The following is a 23,167-nucleotide window of genomic DNA, read 5'->3' as shown; positions in this document are numbered from 1 at the left end:
TAACTCCAGGGCCATCAGCAGAGAACATTAAGCAAAATGACTGCATTTGTCTACCTGTTACCAGAGTGAGGGACATCTCAAACCAGCTTGAATGGATAGTGGAGAGGGAGGGGGAGGATCCAGTTGTTGCAACCAACATAGGAAAGAGTAGGCAAGAGGTCCTGTTCAGAGTGTGCCAGCAACGAGGAGCTAAATTAAAAAACAGGACTTCAAGGGTTATAATCTCTGGATTATAAACAAGCGTAGGTCAATTGGAATAGGGATGAGTAGATTAGGGAGGTGAACATGTGGCTGAAGGGGTGGTGTGGGAAAGAGAGGTTCCACTTCATGGGCCACTGGTACCAGTACTGGGACAGGAGGTACTGTAACGTTGGGACGAGCTCCACTTGCACTGGGCTGGGACCAGGGTCCTAACAGAAAGGATATATAGAGTGGTCACAAGGACTTTAAACAAGTAAATGGGGGGAGGGCTCAGGTAGAAAAGGTAGTATAAATAATAATTCTAAAACAGACGAAAAGGAAGAGAATAGAGTAATAGTCAGAAATTATTCTTTAGGTACAACAAGTAAAGGGAAAACTAGAAGATGTAAAGTAATTAAATTAAGAGAGAGAAATAAGAAATGAGAGAGAAAAACAATATTAGAGCAGAAGGACAGGTTAGGGTGCGTGGTCCAAATAAGCGTTCTTTATACAAATTCACGGTGTATAAGGAACAAATTGAATGAATTGCAGGCGCAAATTAAATTAGAGGGAACGATATGGTAGCCATTACTGAGACATGGCTGCAAGACAGTCAGGACTGGGAACTGAATATACCAGGTTATAAGGTCTACAGGAAGGATAGGGAAACTGGTAGAGGGGAACATAGGAACAGGAGTAGGCCATTCAGCCCCTCGTGCCTGCTCCGCCATTTGATATGATCATGGCTGATCTGTGATCTAACTCCATATACCCGCCTTTGGCCCATATCCCTTAATACCTTTGGTTGCCAAAAAGCTATCTATCTCACATTTAAATTTAGCAATTGAGCTAGTATCAATTGCCGTTTGCGGAAGAGAGTTCCAAACTTCTACAATCCTTTATAGAAAGGTCACCCTATTATAGAAAGGATATTATTAAACTAGAAAGAGTGCAGAAAAGATTTACTAGGATGCTGCCGGGACTTGATGGTTTGACTTATAGGGAGAGGTTAGATAGACTGGGACTTTTTTCCCTGGAGAGTAGGAGGTTGAGGGGTGATCTTATACAAGTCTATAAAATAATGAGGGGCATAGATAAGGTAGATAGTCAAAATATTTTCCCAAAGGTAGGGGAGTCTATAACGAGGGGACATAGATTTAAGGTGAGAGGGGAGAGATACAAAAGGGTCCAGAGGGGCAATTTTTTCACTCAAAGGGTGGTGAGTGTCTGGAACGAGCTGCCAGAGGCAGTAGTAGAGGCGGGTACAATTTTGTCTTTTAAAAAGCATTTGGACAGTTACATGGGTAAGATGGGTATAGAGGGATATGGGCCAAGTGCAGGCAATTGGGACTAGCTTAGTGGTATAAATTGGGCGACATGGACATGTTGGGCCGAAGGGCCAGTTTCCATGTTGTAAACTTCTATGATTTGTATAAAGAAATGTTTTCTAATCTCGCTCCTGAAAGGTCTGGCTCTAATTTTTAGACTTTGCCCCCTACTCCTAAAATCCCCAACCAGCGGAAATAGTTTCTCTCTATCCACCCTATCTGTTCCCCTTAATATCTTATAAACTTTAATCAGATCACCCCTTAACCTTCTAAACTCTAGAGAATACAACCCCAATTTGTGTAATCTCTCCTCGTAACTTAACCCTTGAAGTCCGGGTATCATTTTAGTAAACCTACGCTGCACTCCCTCCAAGGCCAATATGTCCTTCCGCAGGGGAGGAGTAGTCTTAGTGATTAAGGATTAAATTACTTCATTGATAAGAGAAGATATAATGAGAGGTAAGCAAGCAGTGGAGACTTTATGGGTAGAATTAAGAAATAGAAAAGGATTTAAGGCTGTAGTGGGACATTTAGGAAAATTGGGTGGTTAATAGCAATGTGGGCCCCTTAAAAACTGATAAAAGTGATATTGTGTATAGGACCCTGGTAGCAGCTGTGAAGTGGCAGGATATATGAATGCAGAGATTAAACAAGCATGTAGCAAAGACAGAGTGGTTTTAATGGGGGATTTTAACTTTCACATAGATTGGGATAAGCAGACGAGCTCATGTCAGAAAGGTAGCGAATCTCTTTAATGTGTTCAGGACAACTTTCTGCAACAATATGTCCTGAAACCAACAAGGGGGCAGGCCATATTAGATTTAATAATGAGTAATGAGCCAGATTTACTTAACAGCCTAATGGTGCTTGAACATTTATCTAATAGCGATCATAATATAATCAAGTTCAACGTTGTGTTTGAAAGGGAGAAACCCGTACAAGCTACTAAGATTCTAAACTTAGGCACAGCCGATGAGACCGAGACTGCCCACAGTAAACTGGGCAAATCTGTTAATGGGAAAAACGACAGAAGATCGGTGTGAGGTGCTCAAAAAAGAATATAATGTGATACAAAAACCAGTTTATACTCCTAAGGGGCAAGAGCTCTACTTGTCAAAAAAAGCCATGGACGACAAAAGAGGTAAGGGACAACATAAAACTAAAAGAAAAAGCCTACAAAAATGAAAAAAATAGCACAGATCCTGGAGGCTGGGAGAGATACAAAGGACAGCAAACAGTGACAAAACATACAGTAAGAGCTATAAAAGGGGAGTATGAAAAGAAACTTGCAAGGGATATCAAAATCAACACAACATTTTTTTATAATTATATTAAGAAAAAGAGGGTGGTTAAGAGCAATGGGATCCCCTTAAAAACTGATATAGGTGATATTGTAAATGAAAAAAAGGAAATGGCGAAGATATTAAATAATTACTTTATTTCAGTATTTATAGTAGAGGAATTGGATTGCACATACCGGACACCCCAAGGGTACTAATTATTAATCAGGCAAGGGGTCTCACCATAATTGATGTATTGTAAACAATTTTACAACACCAAGTTATAGTCCAGCAATTTTATTTTAAATTCACAAGCTTTCGGAGGCTTCCCCCTTCGTCAGGTGAACGATGTGAAATGAAATATGAAATCCACATCATAATTGATGTAAGCAAATTAATAGCAATGAAGAAAATAATGGCACTAAAGAGTGACAAATCCCCAGGACCAGATGGTTTCCATCCCAGGGTTTTAAAGGAAGTAGGTGATAACATAGCAGATGCCCTAACCATAATCTTCCAGCGTTCTCTTGCTTCAGGAACCATTCCTTTAGATTTAAAAATTGCACATTACTCTGGTATTTAAAAAGGTGAGAGGGGGAAACCAGGGAATTATAGACCACTTAGCCTAACATCTGTTGTCGGGAAATTACTAGAGTCTATAATTAAGAATACAGTGACTAAACACCTTGAAATTTTTCAGCTGATCAGAGAGCCAGTATGGATTTGTAAAAGGTAGGTCATGCCTGACGAACCTGATTGAATTTTTTTTGAAGAGGTGACTAAAGTAGAGGACAGGGGAATGTCTATGGATGTTGTTTATATGGACTTCCAGAAAGCATTCAATAAAGACCCTCCTAAGATTGGGATAAGTCCCTCATAAGTCCCATGGAATCCAAGCAAAAGTGGCTAGTTGGATCCAAAATTGGCTCAGTGTTAGGAAGCAAAGGGTAATGGTTGACGGGTGTTTTTGCGACTGGAAGGCTGTTTCCAGAGGGGTCCCGCAAGGCTCAGTACTAGGTCCCTTGCTTTTTGTGGTACATATTAATGATTTGGACTTGAATGTGGGGGACTTTATTAAGAAGTTTGCAGATGATACAAAAATTGGCCGTGTGATTGATAGTGAGGAGGAAAGCTGTAGACTGCAGGAAGATAACAATGGACTGGTCAGGTGGGCAGAAAAGTGACAAATGGAATTCAATCCAGAGAAATATGAGGTAATACATTTGGGGAGGGCAAACAAGGCAAGGGAATACACAATAAATGGGAGGATACTGAGAGGTGTAGAGGAACAAAAGGACCTTGGAGTGTGTGTCCACAGATCCCTGAAGGTAGCAGGACAGATAAATAAGGTGGTTAAAAAGGCATACGGGATACTTGCCTTTATTAGCTGAGGCACAGAATATAAGAGCAGGGAGGTTATGCTAGAACTGTATAAAACATTGGTTAGGCCACAACTTGAGTACTGCATACAGTTCTGGTCACTACATTACAGGAAAGATGTGATTGCACTAGAGGGGGTACAGAGGAGATTTATGAGGATGTTGCCAGGGCTGGAGAATTTTAGCTATGAGAAAAGTTTGAATAGGCTGGGGTTGTTTTCTTTGGAACAAAGGAGGCTGAGGAGAGATTTAATTGAGGTATATAAAACTATCCCAGGACTAGAAAGAGTGGATAGGGAGGACCTATTTCCTTAGCAGAGGGGTCAGTGACCAGGGGGCATAGATTTAAAGTAATTGGTAGAAGGATTAGAGAGGAGCTGAGGAGAATTTTTTTTCACCTAGACGATGGTAGGGGTCTGGAACTCACTGCTTGAATGGGTGGTAGAGGCAGAAACCCTCAACACATTTAAAAAGTACTTGGATGAGCACTTGAAGTGCCGTAACCTACAGGGCTACGGACCAAGCGCTGCAAAGTTCTTTATCGGCCAACATGGACACGATAGGCCGAATGACTTCCTTCTGTGCCGTAACCTTCTACGATTCTAAGAGACTGTTAGCTACAGTTGAAGCTCATGGAATTGAGGGCAAATTATTGACCTGATTAGGAAACTGGCTGAGAGGCAGGAGACAGAGAGTAGGGGTAATGGACAGGTGCTCAAATTGGCAGGATGTGTCTAGTGGTAAACCACGGGAATGTGTGTTGGGGCCTCAACTAGTATTTATTAACGAGACTTAGATGACAGGATAGAAAGCCACATATCCAAGTTTACCACAAAGACAGGCAGCATTGTAAGCAGTGTAGATGGAGGCATAAAATTACAGAGAGATAGTAATAGATTAAGTGAATAGGCAATGCTGTGACAAATGGATTTCAATGTAGGCAAGTGTGAGGTCATCCACTTTGGACCTAAAAAGATAGATCAGAGTACTTTCTAAATGGTGAAAAGCTCAAAACTGTGGAGGTCCAAAGTGATCTAGGGGGCCATGTATATAGATCATTAAAATGTCATGAACAGGTACAGAAAATAATCAAAAAGGCTAATGGAATGCTGCCCTTTATATCTGGAGGACTAGAATACAAGGGGCAGAATCGGCTATATAAAGCCCTGGTTAGACCACACCTGGAGTACTGTTTCGGTTCTGGGCACCGCAACATAGGATGGATATATCGGCCTTGGAGGGAGTGCAGTGTATATTTACTAGAATGATATCTCGACTCCAAGGGTTAAATTACGAGGCAAGATTACACAAACTAGGGTTGTATTCCCTGGAAATTAGAAAATTAAGGAGTGATTTGATCGAAGTTTTTAAGATATTAAGGGGAACTGATAGGGTAGATAGAGAGAAACTATTTTCACTGGTTGAAGAGTCTAGGACTAGAGGACATAGCCTAAAAATTAAAGCCAGGACTTTCAGGAGTGAAGTTAAGAAACACTTCTACACGCAAAGGGTGGTAGAAGTTTGGAACTCTCTTCTGCAGACAGCAGTTTTTGCAAGCTCAATTGTTAATTTTAAATCTGAGATGGATAGATTTTTGTTAGCCAAAGGTATTAAGTGATATGGGGCTATGGCAGGTACATGGAGTTAGATCACAGATAGCCATGATCTCATTGAATGCTGGAACAGGCTCGAGGGGCTAATTGGCCTACTCCTGTTCCTATGTTCAGTATTAACAGTCTTTTTAAGTATCCCTTGGCTGGAGTTCAAGAGAGTGGTGCCTTATGGAAGATGTTTTGGGATCTGAATTAGTCACACATAGGGCCCTACCACCCATCTAAGAGGCATCTCTCTTAGGAAAAAAATCAAAGCTCCCGACTGTTGACAGCGTACAAGCTTTGAGTGCCAAGCAACTAACTGTTGAATATGCCAAAACAGATTAATAACTGCTTCGATCTACCAAGTAAACCCAAAACTGATCCAAAACGTGTGATAGGAAATCCAGAGGATCTCTCTGTCGTGACCTACCTTAGCTCAAGTTTTAGAAGGCCTTTCAATCTCACCCCAGCATGCATTGGGCACAATCCTGGCAGCATAATGAACTTAGATATGAAGCTCTTGGAGAATAGAAGCTGCAGCAATCCAGGCTGTGGCTGGAGTGAGACCAGCCAGACCTTAAATGCTTCATGGGTGAAATAGCATCTTGCCACTTAACTTATATACAACAGGGCACCAAATCGAGATTGGGTCAGGACGGGTTTTGATAAAGGGTCCACACCTGAAGTGTTAACTTGTCTGTCCTCTCCACGGATGCTGCCTGACCCATGGAGTGTATCTAGCATCTTGTGTTTTTGTTTCAGGTTTCCAGTATCTGCAGTTTATTGTTGGTTTAGAATGGTTTTAGTTTCTTAATAGGAACAATGTCATAGCTGTTCCCACTCCCTAAGATGACATTGATCAGGTGGATGTGCAGGTTGAACAAATAATATAGGTTTTTAAAAAGTGAATATAAAAACCTATGAAAGATTGTGGTACAGCAGTGTTCCGATGTGAAATCCAACTGGCTCAGCGAAAATTTTCAACACATCGAGACTTCACCATGTTAAACTTTTTGCTTCTAACTCTCCTGGACTCCCCACACTGGTCTTCCACTCTTCCAGGCTAGTTCCAAGTACAACAATTGCATTCCTAAACCCAGCCCACTATCAATGCTGTGGAAGGCCCCTATTGCACCCTCCAACATCGATCTGCTGGACTGCCGCTCTCCGTTTCTCAGATAGAGAGCAGGTCAGGCGTGAGGCTGAGTCTGAGCATTCTGCTGGGTTTGTCTGTTTGAATATGGAAGACCCATTGGCATGGATAGCATGACCTCAGTGCTGCTCCTTCACTGATGAGAAAGAAAATTGCAATATGGATATTACCTCTAAGTGGTAATCAAACTTCAAGCATTTATAGGGGGCATCTTACAAGAGGACTTGTCACACACAGTGACATGCTTAGTTTATGAAGGCTTTTGAATTAGTCAGAAGGTTCAAGACCCACTCCAGGAATTCAGCACATAATCTAGCAGACATTACAGTGCAGTACTGAGGGAGCAGTGGATCATGGAGGTGTTGCCTTTAGAATTGCACGTCACTCTGCTTTTTAAGAAAGGAGAGAGGGGGAAACCAAGGAATTATAGGCTAGTTAGCCTAACATCTGTTGTGGGGAAAATGCTGGAGTCTATAATTAAGGATAAAGTGACTAGACACCTCGAGAATTTTCAGTTAATCAGAGAGAGCCAGCATGGATTTGTGAAAGGTAGGTCGTGCCTGACAAACATGATTGAATTTTTTGAAGAGATGACTAAAGTAGTGGTCAGGGGAATGTCAATGGATGTTATTTATATGGACTTCCAGAAGGCATTTGATAAGGTCCCACATAAGAGACTGTTAGCTAAGATAGAAGCCCGTGGAATCAAGCGAAAAGCACGGACTTGGTTAGGAAGTTGGCTGAGCGAAAGGCGACAGAGAGTAGGGATAATGGGTAGGTACTCACATTGGCAGGATGTGACTAGTGGAGTCCCGCAGGGATGTGTCTTGGGGCCTCAATTATTCACAATATTTATTAACGACTTAGATGAAGGCATAGAAAGTCTCATATCTAGGTTTGCCGATGACACAAAGATTGGTGGCATTATAAGCAGTGGAGATGAAAACATAAAATTACAAAGCAATATTGATAGATTAGGTGAATGGGCAAAACTGTGGCAAATGGAATTCAATGTCGACAAATGTGAGGTCATCCACTTTGGATCAAAAAAGGATAGAACAGGGTACTTTCTAAATGGTAAAAAGTTAAAAACAGTGGATGTCCAAAGGGACTTAGGGGTACAGGTACATAGATCATTGAAGTGTCATGAACAGGTGCAGAAAATAATCAAGAAGGCTAATGGAATGCTGGCCTTTATATCAAGAGGACTAGAGTACAAGGGGGCAGAAGCTATGCTGCAGCTATACAAAACCTTGGTTAGACTGCACCTGGAGTACTGTGAGCAGTTCTGGGCACCGCACCTTCGGAAGGACATATTGGCCTTGGAGGAGTGCAGCGTAGGTTTACTAGAATGATACCCGGACTTCAAGGGTTAAGTTACGAGGAGAGATTACACAAATTGGGGTTGTATTCTCTGGAGTTTCGAAGGTTAAGGGGCGATCTGATTAAAGTTTATAAGATATTAAGGGGAACAGATAGGGTGGATAGAGAGAAACTATTTCTGCTGGTTGGGGATTCTAGGAGTAGGGGGCACAGTCTAAAAATTAGAGCTAGACCTTTCAGGAGTGAGATTAGAAAACATTTCTACACACAAAGGGTGGTAGAAGTTTGGAACTCTCTTCCACAAACGGCAATTGATACTAGCTCAATTGCTAAATTTAAATGTGAGATAGATAAGCTTTTTGGCAACCAAAGGTATTAAGGGATATGGGCCAAAGGCAGGTATATGGAGTTAGATCACAGATCAGCCATGATCCTATTAAATGGCGGAGCAGGCACGAGGGGCTGAATGGCCTACTCCTGTTCCTATGTTCCTAATTACATAGAATGTATAGCACAAAAACAGGCCATTTGACCCAACAGGTCCATGCCGGTGTTTATGCTCCACACGAGCCTCCTCCCATCCTTCTTCATCTAACTCCATCAACATATCCTTCTATTCTTTTCTCCCTTATATGTTTATCTAGCTTTCCCTTAAATGTATCTATGCTAGTCGCCCCAACTACTCTTTGTGGTAACGGGTTCCACATTCTAACCACTATCTGGGTAAAGAAGATTATCCTGAATTCCGTATTGGATTTATTAGTGACTATCTTATATTTATGGATTTATGAAAGGGAAATCATGTTTGACAAATGTACTGGAATTTTTTTTTGAGGATGTAACTGGTAGAATCGATAAGGGAGAACCAGTGGATGTGGTTTATTTGGATTTTCAGAAGGCTTTTGATAAAGTCTCATATAAAAGGTTGGTGTGCAAAATTAAAGCACATGGGATTGGGGGTAATATACTGGCATGGATTGAAAATTGGTTATCAGACAGGAAACAGAGAGTAGGAATAAATGGGTCTTTTTCAGGGTGGCAGGCGGTGACTAGTGGGGTACCGCAGGGATCAGTGCTTGGGCTCCAGCTATTCACAATATATATCAATGATTTGGATGAGGGAAACAAATGTAATATTTCCAAGTTTGCTGACGACACAAAACTAGGTGGGATTGTGAGTTGTGAGGAGGATGCAAAGAGGCTTCAGGGCGATTTAGATAAGTTGAGTGAGTGGGCAAATACATGGCCAGACGCAGTATAATGTGGATAAATGTGAAGTTATCCACTTTGGAAGAAAAAACAGAAAGGCAGAGTATTATTTAAATGGTGATAGATTGGGAAATGTTGATATACAAAGGGACCTGGGTGTCCTTGTACACCTGTCACTGAAAGCAAACATGCAGGTGCAGCAAACAGTTAGGAAGGCAAATGGTATGTTGGCCTTCATTGCAAGAGGATTTGAGTACAGGAGCAAGGATGTCTTACTGCAGTTATACAGGGCCTTGGTGGGACTACACCTGGAGTATTGCGTGCAGTTTTGGTCTCCTTACCCAAGAAAGGACATACTTGCCATAGAGGGAGTGCAGCGAAGATTCACCAGACTAATTCCTAGGTTGACATGACTGTCGTAAGAGGAGAGATTGGGTTGACTAGGCCTATAGTCACTAGAGTTTAGAAGAATGAGGGGATCTCATTGAAATGTATAAAATTCTGACAGGGCTAGAGAGACTGGATGCAGGGAGGATGTTTCCCCTGGCTGGGGGGTCTAGAACGAGGGGTCACAGTCTCAGGATACAGGGTAGGACGTTTAGGACTGAGTTGAGGAGAAATTTCTTCACTCAGTGGGTGGTTTTGATTTGAAAAGCAGAGAAGTTATGTTAAACTTGTATAGAACCTTGGTTAGACCGCGCTTGGGAGTACTGTGAACAGTTCTGGTCTCCATATCATAAAAAGGATATAGAAGCACTGAAGAAGGTGCAAAAAAAGATTTACTAGGATGATACCAGAACTGAGAGATTATACCTATCAGAAAAGACTGAACAGGCTATGGCTCTTTTAGAGTCATAGAGTCATAGAGTTATACAGCACGGATAGAGGCCCTTCGGCCCATCGTGTCCGCGCCGGCCATCAAGCCCTGTCTACTCTAATCCCATATTCCAGCATTTGGTCCGTAGCCTTGTATGCTATGGCATTTCAAGTGCTCATCCAAATGCTTCTTGAATGTTGTGAGGGTTCCTGCCTCCACAACCCTTTCAGGCAGTGAGTTCCAGACTCCAACCACCCTCTGGGTGAAAAAGTTCTTTCTCAAATCCCCTCTAAACCTCCCGCCTTTTACCTTGAATCTATGTCCCCTTGTTATAGAACCCTCAACAAAGGGAAAAAGCTCCTTAGTATCCATCCTATCTGTGCCCCTCATAATTTTGTACACCTCAATCATGTCCCCCCTCAGCCTCCTCTGCTCCAAGGAAAACAAACCCACTCTTCCCAGTCTCTCTTCATAGCTGAAGCGCTCCAGCCCTGGTAACATCCTGGTGAATCTCCTCTGCACCCTCTCCAAAGCGATCACATCCTTCCTGTAGTGTGGCGACCAGAACTGCACACAGTACTCCAGCTGTGGCCTAACCAGTGTTTTATACAGCTCCATCATAACCTCCTTGCTCTTATATTCTATGCCTCGGCTAATAAAGGCAAGTATCCCATATGCCTTCTTTACCACCTTATCTACCTGTTCCGCCGCCTTCAGGGATCTGTGAACTTGCACACCAAGATCCCTCTGACCCTCTGTCTTGCCTAGGGTCCTCCCATTCATTGTGTATTCCCTTGCCTTGTTAGTCCCTCCAAAGTGCATCACCTCGCACTTTTCCGGGTTAAATTCCATTTGCCACTGTTCCGCCCATCTGACCAACCCATCTATATCGTCCTGCAGACTGAGGCTATCCTCCTCGCTATTTACCACCCTACCAATTTTTGTATCATCAACGAACTTACTGATCATACCTTTTACATTCATATCCAAGTCATTAATGTAGACCACAAACAGCAAGGGACCCAGCACCGATCCCTGTGGTACCCCACTGGCCACAGGCTTCCAGTCACAAAAACAACCTTCGACCATCACCCTCTGCCTTCTGGAAAAGAGAAGACTGAAGGGTGACCTGATCGAGGTCATTAAGATTATGAAAGGGTTTGATAGGGTAGACGTAGAGGAGATGTTTCCACTTACGGGGGAGACCAGAACTAGGGGGCATAAACATAGAAAAGAGGAGCAGGAGCAGGCCATTCGGCCCTTCGAGCCTGCTCCGCCATTCAATATGATCATGGCTGATCCTTTATCTCAATACCATATTCCCGCTCTTTCCCCATACCCCTTGATGCCTTTTGTGTCTAGAAATCCATCTATCTCCTTCTTAAATATATTCAGTGACTTGGCCTCCACAGCTTCCTGTGGTAGAGAATTCCACAGGCTCGCCACCCTCTGAGTGAAGAAATTTCTTCTCATCTCAGTCCTAAATGTCCTACCCGGTTATCCTGAGTCTGTGACCCCTCGTTCTGGACACCCCTCGCCAGGGGAAGCATCCTCCCCACATCCAGTCTGTCTAGCCCTGTCAGAATTTTATATGTTTCAATGAGAACCCCTCTCATTCTTCTAAACTCGGGTGAATACAGACCAAGTCAACCCAATCTTTTCTCATATGACAATCCTGCCATCCCAGGAATCAGTCTGGTGAACCTTCGCTGCACTCCCTCTATGGCAAGTATATCCTTTCTTCGGTAAGGAGACCAAAATTGCACACAATACTCCAGGTGTGGTCTCACCAAGGCCCTGTACAACTGCAGTAAGACATCCCTGCTCCTGTACTCAAATCCTCTATACTCAAATGCTCCTACGTACACACTTGCGGTGAAGGTGGACTGCATAGAAACCACAATTGGCCAATTTTTGCTCTCCCTAGTTCAAGGGCTGTTGAGGCCAACCTCCATTTCCCACCATCATCCCCAGAATGGTCGACTCAACATAGGCCAGGAATGAAAACTGCCTCCTAGATCAAGTAGCCTCGGTATTACAAGATACATTTACTCACTGAACCATCAAGAGCCCATTTTCACAACTGTACTCCTTCCTTTAAAAAAATATTTTAGCAGAACTGACAGATCAGATCTCCAACTACGCATTTTGGATCTGCGCACTCAATCGATTTGTGGACAGTAATTTTAATGCCTGAATCAGTGGTCATTTAATTGAATAGGTTTGGACTTTTTGCCATACGAAGGAAACTAAAAAGGCCTTTTGGAACAAAGCAATCTTATGTTGGTAAACATAATGTGACATGATTTAATTTGGATATATCTTATCTATAGTAACTTTCCAGACCACTGTTATTATAAATGATCAAAACATATGCAAACTCCAAAAGTTGGAACATGATTCAATGTGTGGCTCTGAGAATCTTTGTCCAAATTTCCTACCTGGTAGGCTTTGTCACAAATTTCACAGTTGTATGGTTTCCCACCAATATGTGTGACCATGTGCCTTTCGAGAAGGGATGGTGCACTAAAGTTCTTGCCACAAATGTCACATGGATTGTACTCGGGAGGATGCACTTCCTGGATGTGCTTCTTGTGCTCCTCTGGAGTTGGAAAACTCATCCGACACTTCTGACAGTCATACGGGTCTTCCACATCTGCAAAGATCAGGAAATACCTCTTATTTACATCAGTCTACACTACTAATCTGGTACCAAAATATATGGTCCCAATTTAGGAATAGTTGCTTAATTTACAAGAGAGGTGTAGGCACCGTTAATCAATTGTTCAAAATGCCCATCGATTTGGAGAGATAGCATTTCTTGATCGGAGTTGCCGTGGTTTAACAGTTGAGCATTTAGATCATTTTACAGCACATCGGGTTTATCGTACAAGTCAAGGGTTTTCAATATCATTAATGATTTTTTAAAAAGTCAAAATGCAATCACCATCCAATTACAATTATAAAACATGCTATATGAACCAGCAGAAAAACTTGCTGGTTTATAAAGCATGCTTTGAAAATGTCCTCCTAGCCAAGTGTGACAATACATTCATACGATACAATTAACAATGGCACTTTGCTTGCTCAACTAATTTCAAGGAGTTAATTTATAGTCTCTGAAATACACTCCATTCCAACATGAGCAACACACTAGACGGCACAAAACTAACAGGCCAGGAACTCAGCTGTTCATCACAATGTACCTCTGTCAGATTATGTAAAGTTTCCAATGGCAATATTATGAACTTCTGAGGGAAGTGATAAAACAAACTTTGTTCTAACACCCATCTAATTACAGAGCTTGGCCATATCTTAGTTAACTCATCAAAAACTCTCTTCCTGTTTTCTCATAGCCTGACTGTCTCTGTTCCACCATTGTAACCTCAAGAATTTTGAATAGTTGCCAAGTTTTTTTTTTAAAAACAACCAAAATTAGGACAAAAATCTCTATTTGTAACAGTCTGTTCATTATGAACTTTACTACTTACTTTTGACACTGTGTGTATGAGTGCCCCAAGTGTAAACCCAATTATCCACAGATTGTGTTTCAGCAGGTACAGACATCTTACTTTATGTGTGAGGTTTCTCACATCTCAATTACACACTGAAGAGTAATGGAGAGTCAACAGTGGGCTGTAAAAATATGGCTTCCTCTAAACCCTTCAAAACTTGTCAGATATTGCTGCCATTGATCCAGTGTTCACCGGATTTTCCCAAATGACCTTTGTTGCATCCCACATGAGCAAGGAATTTAAAGCCAGAAAAAGTCTGATCCGCTGACACATCTTTTAGATCGATGGAAGTGCACTCTGCTGACAGCAGAATCCTCAGTTACCTGAATGCCCATTCTGTAGTGAAACAAATATATTCGTCCAAGGAAGCACCAGAAAGGCCAGGAATATTGGTAAGTTGCACACCAGCTAGGCCGTGTCCACTGGGGACAATGTAGAGAAAGAGTGAGAGTAAGAAAAAGAAAAGAGCTACAGATGGAAATGAAAAAAGCCAGAGAGAAAGAAAAAGAAACAGAAAGGCAGAGTGCCACTCAAAAAGAATTAGAGCTGAAAACAAGCAGAGAAACAGTGCTGGAAGTGACACCATTTTATTTTGTCTGTGAGCAAAGCTATACACTGTGAGTTTCATGGTGTAATAGTCCTGTCTTTATAAGTTATCCACTGACGAACTGTGAGCATCATCATGGCAGTTCCGTAGCAATTTATCATCAGTGTGAACTGCAGACAGATCCCTGCAGAGCTGCACTAGTCAATGTCTCCAGCTAGAGCTTTTCTCACTTAGCACCAGATTCTGGCTTCCTTCATTTTTCGATTCCATCAGATAATGTTATTAATTCCATGTGCATTCATCTTCTTCAGAAGATAATAACAAATTTTATCAAATGCCACCTGAAAATCAACCAAATTTATTACTGCCTGAGAGATTTCAGATGATGTGAAAGGCACTTAGGGCATTCTGATTTATCATGGCATTACTTAAGGTGGCACATGAAAAACAAAGCAGTGAGGCGAGGTGCAGCAGCTTTCAAACAGTGTTGGAGCATAGCACCGAGAGGATTGTGTCATTGTTACATTGATACTCACTGTGAAAGGAGCGCAGGTGCATGGAGAGCCCATTGGCTTGGCTGAATCCTTTGCCACATTCCCGGCAGACATACGGCTTGTCCCCGGTATGGGTCCGGACATGTCGGGTCAACTCAATTGACTGGGCAAACACTGCATCACAGTACTGACACCCGTACATTTTTCCTATAGAAATGCAAAAGGTGCAAGAGGTTAAAGGGGTTTAAAAAGCCATGAAACAGACTCCAGAACACAATGGTTCCTGGCAAATTACAAAACTGGCTGTTCCAAACAAAGGCAAAAAAACAGAACCATGGGAGTTAAATGTACCCTCATTCCTCAGGAAAGTTTTGTTTTTAAAAAACAGACGGTGAATTACGTCCAACGCTACCAACCTAGAGATGTGCACCCAGGCTTCTTCTTACCACTCTGAAACCAGTCACAAGACTCTGAGCGTTGATCCAGGATGACTCTCCCTATGATTTTCCTCTATCTCCTTGTGGGAGACTCTTGGTTCTCACTTAGTACTGCTGCAAAGCAGTGGAACGGAGGCCCAAAGCAGAGAATCACAGGCACAACTTCAAATAAACTATTGTACCATTAAAAAATGTTATGACGATTTTACGTTGAAGTGATATCACTAAGAAAATGTAATCTAATGGCAAGGTGAGAGGGAAAAGTGTTATAAGCGGTATTATACTCTACATAAAAAAATAGTAAATGCCCCATGAGAGTAATGTAATATATGGTAATCCCCAAATAACCCATCGTATTGAACTTTATTTGTTCTTGGGAGGTAGACGACATACCTTCTGAATGTTTTTTCTTCATGTGATAGGCCAGGGCAGCAGCCTGCATGAACGTCATATCACAATGTTTGCAGAAGAATGGTTTCTCTCCAGTGTGGAGCCTCATGTGGTTCTTTAGGGTGGAATTTGCTGCAAACTTTGCCCCACATTCATTACAAGAGAAAGGTTTCTCATCGAAGTGATCGGAGCGTTTATGATACTGCATTCCTGCAGAGAGAGATGGACTGTATTAAAACAAAGGTATAAAGATTAAACACATACACAGAGCAGCTAGGGACAAATCTCATTGTCTGTAAATCAGGGGAGGGTGCACAGAGTTATTAGCCAATATAAAGTGACTTTAGAACTGCCACTGTTCAGCTCTTCTGTAGGGTACAGTAGCCTCGTGGTTATGGTACTGGGAGAACAACCACGAGGTTATGAGTTCAAATCCCGCCATGGCAAGCTGTGAAACTGAATTCTAAAAATCTGGTGATTTGTGGGCTGGCATCAGTAAAGGACCAGGAAAGCTGCCAGATTGTCACAAAAGTCCTTCGGGGAAGGGAACCTGCTACCCTTACCTGGTCTGGCCTACGTGACTCCAGTTCTATACCATGTGGTTGACTCTTAATGCCCTCGGGACAAATAGGGATGGGCAATAAATAGTGCCTGCTAGTGTCGCCTACCTCCCAAGAACAAATAAAGTTCAATATGATGGGTTATTTGGGGATTACCATATATTACGTTACTCTCATGCGGCATTTACTATTTCTTTTATATAGAGGATACCGCTTTTAACACTTTTCCCTCTCACCTTGCCATTAGATTACATTTTCCTACATTAAATATTTTAATAACAGCATCCTATCAAGTTCAACTCTGCCTTCATTTTCTTCTCAGTGTCCCACCCCATCACTCAACCTTTCCTAGGCTAAAAGGGGCAGTATTCTTATAGAGGACAATAATGATTAATTTTTGAGAAAATTTGTGCAAGAATTAGTGCTGCAGGCACAATGGATGTGAAAAGCAGCTGAGTTTGTCATAATGAAACTATACATTACATAACCTTTACAACTGGACAGATATTTCCAAACATTTCAAGTGTATTTATGTTTTAATTTTTGCCTCAGGCTCTTTTCCTCCTTAACTAGAGGGATTTTGCAACATGAGGGGTAATTCTGTGGTACAAACTGAAGTCCAACTATTCAACAGTTCCTATATATGTGGGTTTTTGTTATTGACAGGTTTTAATCCACCTTCTGGGGGTGGATTTGATGCAGGTTAAATACAAGAGAAGTCAGGGTTGAGAAAAGGCCATGCAGCCCATCAGTGCTCACACTTCCTAACCTACTCACGACAGCATCCAACCCTAATGTGAACTCTTGTTTTGTTTGTACTACTCTGTCTGATAGATTGTTTGCCACTTCTTTTGTAATCTACGTGCGATACTTTAGATCTATAGGCCAATTCCAATAGCAGATGAGGTAAATAATGACTTCCTTGCTTCCGCAGCTAAAGTGGAACAAAATAAAGCTACAGACTGCTAGCTGCTCATCTACTAAAGTAACTGCAAAGGGGAGGAGAGCTGTTAAATGAGGCTCATTTATAATATTTATCCCTTAACCAACAACTAAAAACAGATTATCTGGTCATTATAACGTTGCTGTTTGTAGGAACTTGCTGTGCACAAATTGGCTGCTGTATTTCCTACATTACAACAGTGACTTCACTCCAAAAGTACTTCATTGGCTATAAAGCGCTTTGGGATGTCCTGAGGTCATGAAAGGCGCGAAATAAATGCAAGTCTTTCTTTCTTTTGGTACCTTTTTCAATATTACCGCTACGTTTGTTTGGATCCAGTGCTGCGGAGCTTCATCAATGTGCAGCGATTTCTCCAAGGCAACAGCCTGTCCCCCACATGCCTCCTCCCCAAGTCTCATACAGCATCCTAGGATATGTATTAACTGCCCAGGTGAATTGTTAGTCCCAAGTTCTCCTAACTTAATAGCACTGCCACAATGACTTCAAAATCTTCCAAGATTTTGTGTACACTGTAGAAACCGGATAGTTAGTAGCATCCTCTCCAGTAAATGCTTCTAGGAAATATTCATTCACTATTTCAACTACTTTATCTTCTTCCATTTCATCTTTTAGGAGTTCAAGCATGCCGTTTAACTGGTGCGTTACTGCTGATAGAACTAACTGTATAAAAGAACTGCCGGAAGCTGTTTTCTAACCTGATTGGTGAGCAAAGGATTTCCCACAGATGTCACAAGTCACGGGCAACCGCCTCTTCTTCCCCTTTGGTGCATCGTGCACTTCCACTTTGTGCTTTTCTAGATCCTTCTGGGAAGTCTTGGTCTCTCCGCATTCCTCACAGATAACGGCTTTAAGCTGACCAATACTGCGGCAGCGGGTGAGGTGCAGCTCAAGGCGACATTTAAACGTGAAAGTCTTGTCGCAAGCGCTGCAGACGAAGGTCGGCTTGGCTCCGGACTTGCGTTTCACTTTCTTCTGATCTGTCGTTGGGTCGCTGCCCCCTTCTTTGACATGGCCTGTGCCCTCTGGATGCTCTGCATCTTCTTCACTTCTGTCTTCCTGATCCATCGGATCCTCTTTCTGATCCTCTTCCAGGTCACTCACTGTTTCTTTCATTAGTCCTGAAACATTTTGAAAAGAATTTCCGTTTACAGGCTTCAAATTCTACATTTGCAAGAGAAATTCTATGAATTGCTAATCCTGAATATTGCAATGCAGATTTATAAAAATATCACTTCATCTGAAAAAGCCTCAACATTAAATTACTGCAGTCTGTATAAAGGCAATATGCAAACTTTAAAAAGATCTGCAAGTTTAAACTTGCAGGTACAGCTTCATAAAATAATGATTTTTCATGAAAAGCTGCTGCAGGTTAGGGGACTAGGGAGCAGTTTAACAGATCACAGTCCTTTCACCTCTGGGACCAGGGCTTAGGTCCTGTCCAACCTAATGAAATGTAAAACTTTCTCCCTTTACTGGCTGTAAAGGTGTTGGATGAAAATAATTTAGACCATCTCAATGCTGTTCCTAGTGGGTGCGAATTCACCGCACAAAACTGTTCAGAAGTTGGCCATAAACTTGTGGATTCATTCAGGGGTTGGTACAGGAATTGGAAAAAGCCAGACTGGTACAACAGGCAGCAGGGCTGAAGTACATTTCTCTAACAGAAGAGGGAACTTTACTCCGTATCCTGGCAAGCTACATTAACCAAAGAGTGCCAAAGTGTTCTATTCTGAAGCACATACATCCCTCAAATTGATAACATCAATTATATCAGAATAAACTTATACACATCAATTTTGTATTTTTCTTTATTTTAAAGCTATGATTGTTGGACAATTTTCTATATATTTTAAGCTTTCTATCACTTCACTAAAGCATTTATTAGGTGACTTGGTGGTGCATTGGGCACCAGTGCTTTCCTCCTGGGAACTGGGTTTGAAATCAGAAAAAGAATTTGACTATCCCTCCTCTCTAATAGAAGTTAGTGCTGAAAGGACATGGATCCAAACTGCATGCAAGAGAGCAGGTTTCCAGATAAGGGCAGAGGGGATGGTTACTTTCACCTTTCTTACTTGTAGTCTCTTCAGCTCACAAGATTGTGCGTCTCATACAATCACGACCTAGCCAACAGATTCATTGGTTACCGCTGAACAAAATACTGCAAATACCAAGCTTTGTGGATCAGCATCAGCTTTCTCTAATGCTAGTTTTAAACCTTTAGCAGGTTCACTACATGAATTGGCTCAGGCCGAGAGTTAGAAAATACATTGGAACCATAAGTCAAGGGTTTAGAAAAAAAAAGGAAGCAGTCTAGACCTCATGCAGAATTATACAGAAACACAACATAGAAAGTCAGCACAATTCCCTCAAAGTCAGCAATCCAACTTTGTGAAGGTGCAAATAACTGCTTCAAAAAGTGGGGAACGCCTGAAAATTATCTTGAATCACAAACCACGTAATACTTGAAATATTCTATGTATTTTTGAGAGTACTGGTGCAAAGCAGGCAAATGTACTGTTAGAAGAACCAAAAGTTAGTGTTCTAATACCAGAGGACAACACTTTAAAATGCTTCTTGTACCCATGCCCATAAACTATATACTTAAACCCTTCATTGAACGGTTACCTGCATGCTCCATTGCCTTTATTACCAATTCAAGGGACGGATGGGTCTCACTGATCATATGCAAGAGTCTACAGAACGTCAGGGCAGGAATGAGTCGCTCTTCTAGAATTTTACCCAGAATGCTTTCTAATGACTGACCAGCAGTCTCCTTGTAACAGCAGCTCTTCAAAATCTGACAGTAGGAAGAAATATAAACCATCCAAATGATACAATAGAATTTATAAGATGAGTTCCTTTAGGGCAATGTTAAATTCTACACGTTAGAAATAATCCCAATCTATGACAAACAAGTCAAATCCCTGAACGATTGCCCATCAGATCAATAATATTCTCCACAGCCACTTCCTCCCTAAACCAGGAGCTCCAGGTACCCTTTTACAACCAGATTCAAGCTGAACCAGCCAGAACTATTATAAACACTTGGTACAGATGTATTACTTTTCTCTCATTAGATTGCACTTAGGAACTGATATTTATTACATGGCAACACTTTAATTTTATGTTACGGATACTGTGATCACAGCCTCCATGTTATTGTACTACATAAGCCCAACTTACCCCCGATAATGTTTTTTTGGGGGAGAATACATTATTTTTCTCCCCCTCTGTTTTATTTGCCTCCCTGCATCTTCAGTCAGGTGAACGAGTGATCTGCATTCTCCCTAAATTTCCCTCCCTGTACAGAAGCACCTTCCCTCCACTCATTGTGGCACAGATAGATCACGGACTTGAACCCACATCCCAGTAGCCGATTGTTCGTGAATGGAAGGACTTCCACTTAAGCTAAAGCCCTCGGTACCTGTGATGGCGCTGGGGCACTCACCTAAAGCCCTCGGTACCTGTGATGGCGCAGGGACACACACCTAAAGCCCTCGGTACCTGTGATGGCGCAGGGACACACACCTAAAGCCCTCGGTACCTGTGATGGCGCAGGGACACACACCTAAAGCCCTCGGTACCTGTGATGGCGCAGGGACACACACCTAAAGCCCTCGGTACCTGTGATGGCGCAGGGACACACACCTAAAGCCCTCGGTACCTGTGATGGCGCAGGGGCACTCACCTAAAACACTCGGTACCTGTGATAGTGGATCGAACTAACAGGAATCAATCAATATTTGTAACATTTAGAATTTTACTAACCAAACACAAATGGGGTGAAATCACACTGGGTAATGTTACCATGTAGGGAAGTGTGAGGTCATTCACTTTGGACCTAAGAAAGAAAGATAGATCGGAATATTTTCTAAATGGTGAGAGGCTGCGAACTGTGGAGGAGCAGAGAGATTTAGTGTTCTGTGTACAGAAATCACTGAAAGCTAGTGGACAGGTGCAAAAAATAATTTAAAGGGCTAATAGAATGTTGGCCTTTATCTCAAGGGGGGTGGAATACAAAGGGGTGGAAGTTATGTTGCAGTTATATAAAGCTCTGGTTAGACTCCATCTGGAGTACTGCGTTCAGTTCTGGGCACTACACCTCAAGGATATATTGGTCTTGGAGGGGGTGTAACGCAGATTCACCAGAATGATACCGGGGCTAAAAGGGTTATGAGGACAGATTGCATTGACTAGGCTTGTATTGCCTGGAGTATAGAAGATTGAGGGGTGATCTAATTGTGGTGAACTAATTGTGGTATTTAAGATGATTAAAGGATTTGATAGGGTAGAGAGAGAGAAACTATTTCTTCTGGTGGGAGACTCCAGAACAAGGGGGCATAACCCCAAAATTAGAGCTAGGCCGTTCAGGGGGGATGTCAGGAAGCACTCCTTTACACAAAGGGTAGTGGAAATCTGGAAAATTCGCCTTCAAAAAGCTGGTACGGCTGGGGGTCGATTGAAAATTTCAAAACTGAGATTGATAGGTTTTTGTTAGGCAAGGGTATCATAGTGGGTGCAGCACGGGTCGGGGGGGGGAAGGTGCCATTCGGCCCATCATGCCTGTGCCGGCTCTTTGAAAGAGTATTAAGGGTTATGGAACCAAGGCAGGTAGATGGAGTTAAGATACACATCAGCCATGATCTGACTGAATGGCGGAACAGGCTCGAGGGGCTGAATGGCCTACTCCTGTTCCTACGCACCATATGAATATGTATCTTTTGTATGAAAAGATCATCTACTTTCGGCAGAGTCTTTGTTTTTGTTCAAAGGAGTAATTCCCAGGTTGATTGGAACTTACACTAATTTTCTGTTTTATATGGGACACTGAGCACTTGAATCCCGTTCGCTCTGCTAATATCTAGTTGGGACTTAAATTTGGTTTTAACTTGTTTGTTGCTTCTCTCATTCAAACCCATGAGCACTTGTGAACTTAAATTTCTCATCTTAAAACAGTACTGCTATTGGTTCTGATTTTAGCTCGAAGGGCGATTATTAGAACATTATTAAGTCTGCTATTTGAAGCATGTGGACATGCAGACCCACCCCAAGCTCTTGCCCAACGTGGAATCCTAGTTCCTCTTAAATGATAGGCCACACTTTTACCTTCCTCTTCACAGATCAGAACTTGACAAGCAAATGCATGTCACCGATGACCTGAAGCTCTCGACTCCTAGTCAACCATTCCAGTTCCTTATGATAATCCAATCAGTTTTCCATGTCTTTTGGTCCAAGATACAGGGTGAGCCAGTTACTACATTACTGTTTACTCAGTGGCTTGTGGAATGCATTCAGTATCGTTACTGCCTTGGTGGAAAGAACTCTCTTTTTAGTTTGGTGAAGGCTCATCCCAGCCAGTCACCTTGGGCATCTCATGTACAAGTTGGCATCAATACTATTTGTTGTGCAGCTGTCTGGAGTAACCTGCACACTTCTACTAAACACTATTGCCTAGATTTAGCAAGGGATACTTGCAACTTTGACTTCTGTATCCTAAAAGTAGGGTTCCCTACCTCCCTGAAAGAACCTCCCACACCCCCCCTTCCCCAGCTCCCTCCCCAGTCTAAAATGAGTGAGGTACTGTCCAGCACTGTGTGGAGGATAAGGATGAGAGTTGAAGGAAACGTGTGCACGCACACACACATCACAGATACCTATCTTTGATGGAGTCTTTGTCTTTCTTCTAAAAGGTATCCTCCACATACTGCAGCCCCACCCTAGCTATCCTCACAATCTTTGCTGGGGCATGCCTTATATAGAGAACCAGACTGGGAAAAGGTCATATGATGTCACAGTGCCAAAACATCACAAAACCTCGTAGGGGGAGGCTGTCCCTCAGGTGATCATTTCCTCCCACCCCTCGAGAGCGTGGCTAGGCCTACACATTCCAGCAGCGTGGGGAGCTTGTGGCTGGAAGAATCTACCTGTCTGCCATTTTAACAAGGCACCCATTTAAAATAAGTAGGTTAACGTCTACATTAAAATAGTGGACAAAG

The 23,167-nt window shown here is 42.3% G+C and overlaps 1 protein-coding gene across 2 annotated transcripts in view; it reads right to left on the bottom strand.

Annotated features, from left to right (window-relative positions):
* The window catches only part of zbtb40 (zinc finger and BTB domain containing 40), a 94,670-nt gene that overhangs the window by 21,213 nt on the left and 50,290 nt on the right, over window positions 1-23,167 (bottom strand). For both annotated transcript variants that reach the window (XM_067970689.1, XM_067970690.1), the window contains exons 10-14: window positions 19,797-19,968; window positions 17,867-18,289; window positions 15,651-15,857; window positions 14,863-15,027; window positions 12,706-12,920 (exon numbers count right to left, since the gene is read on the bottom strand). In XM_067970689.1, the coding sequence (XP_067826790.1) occupies window positions 12,706-12,920; window positions 14,863-15,027; window positions 15,651-15,857; window positions 17,867-18,289; window positions 19,797-19,968 (1,182 nt within the window). The remainder of the gene's footprint in view (window positions 1-12,705; window positions 12,921-14,862; window positions 15,028-15,650; window positions 15,858-17,866; window positions 18,290-19,796; window positions 19,969-23,167) is intronic.

This window comes from Heptranchias perlo, chromosome 32 (assembly GCF_035084215.1).
Source record: "Heptranchias perlo isolate sHepPer1 chromosome 32, sHepPer1.hap1, whole genome shotgun sequence".
Lineage (NCBI taxonomy): Eukaryota > Metazoa > Chordata > Chondrichthyes > Hexanchiformes > Hexanchidae > Heptranchias > Heptranchias perlo.
This window is presented reverse-complemented; position numbering and strand designations above follow the sequence as displayed.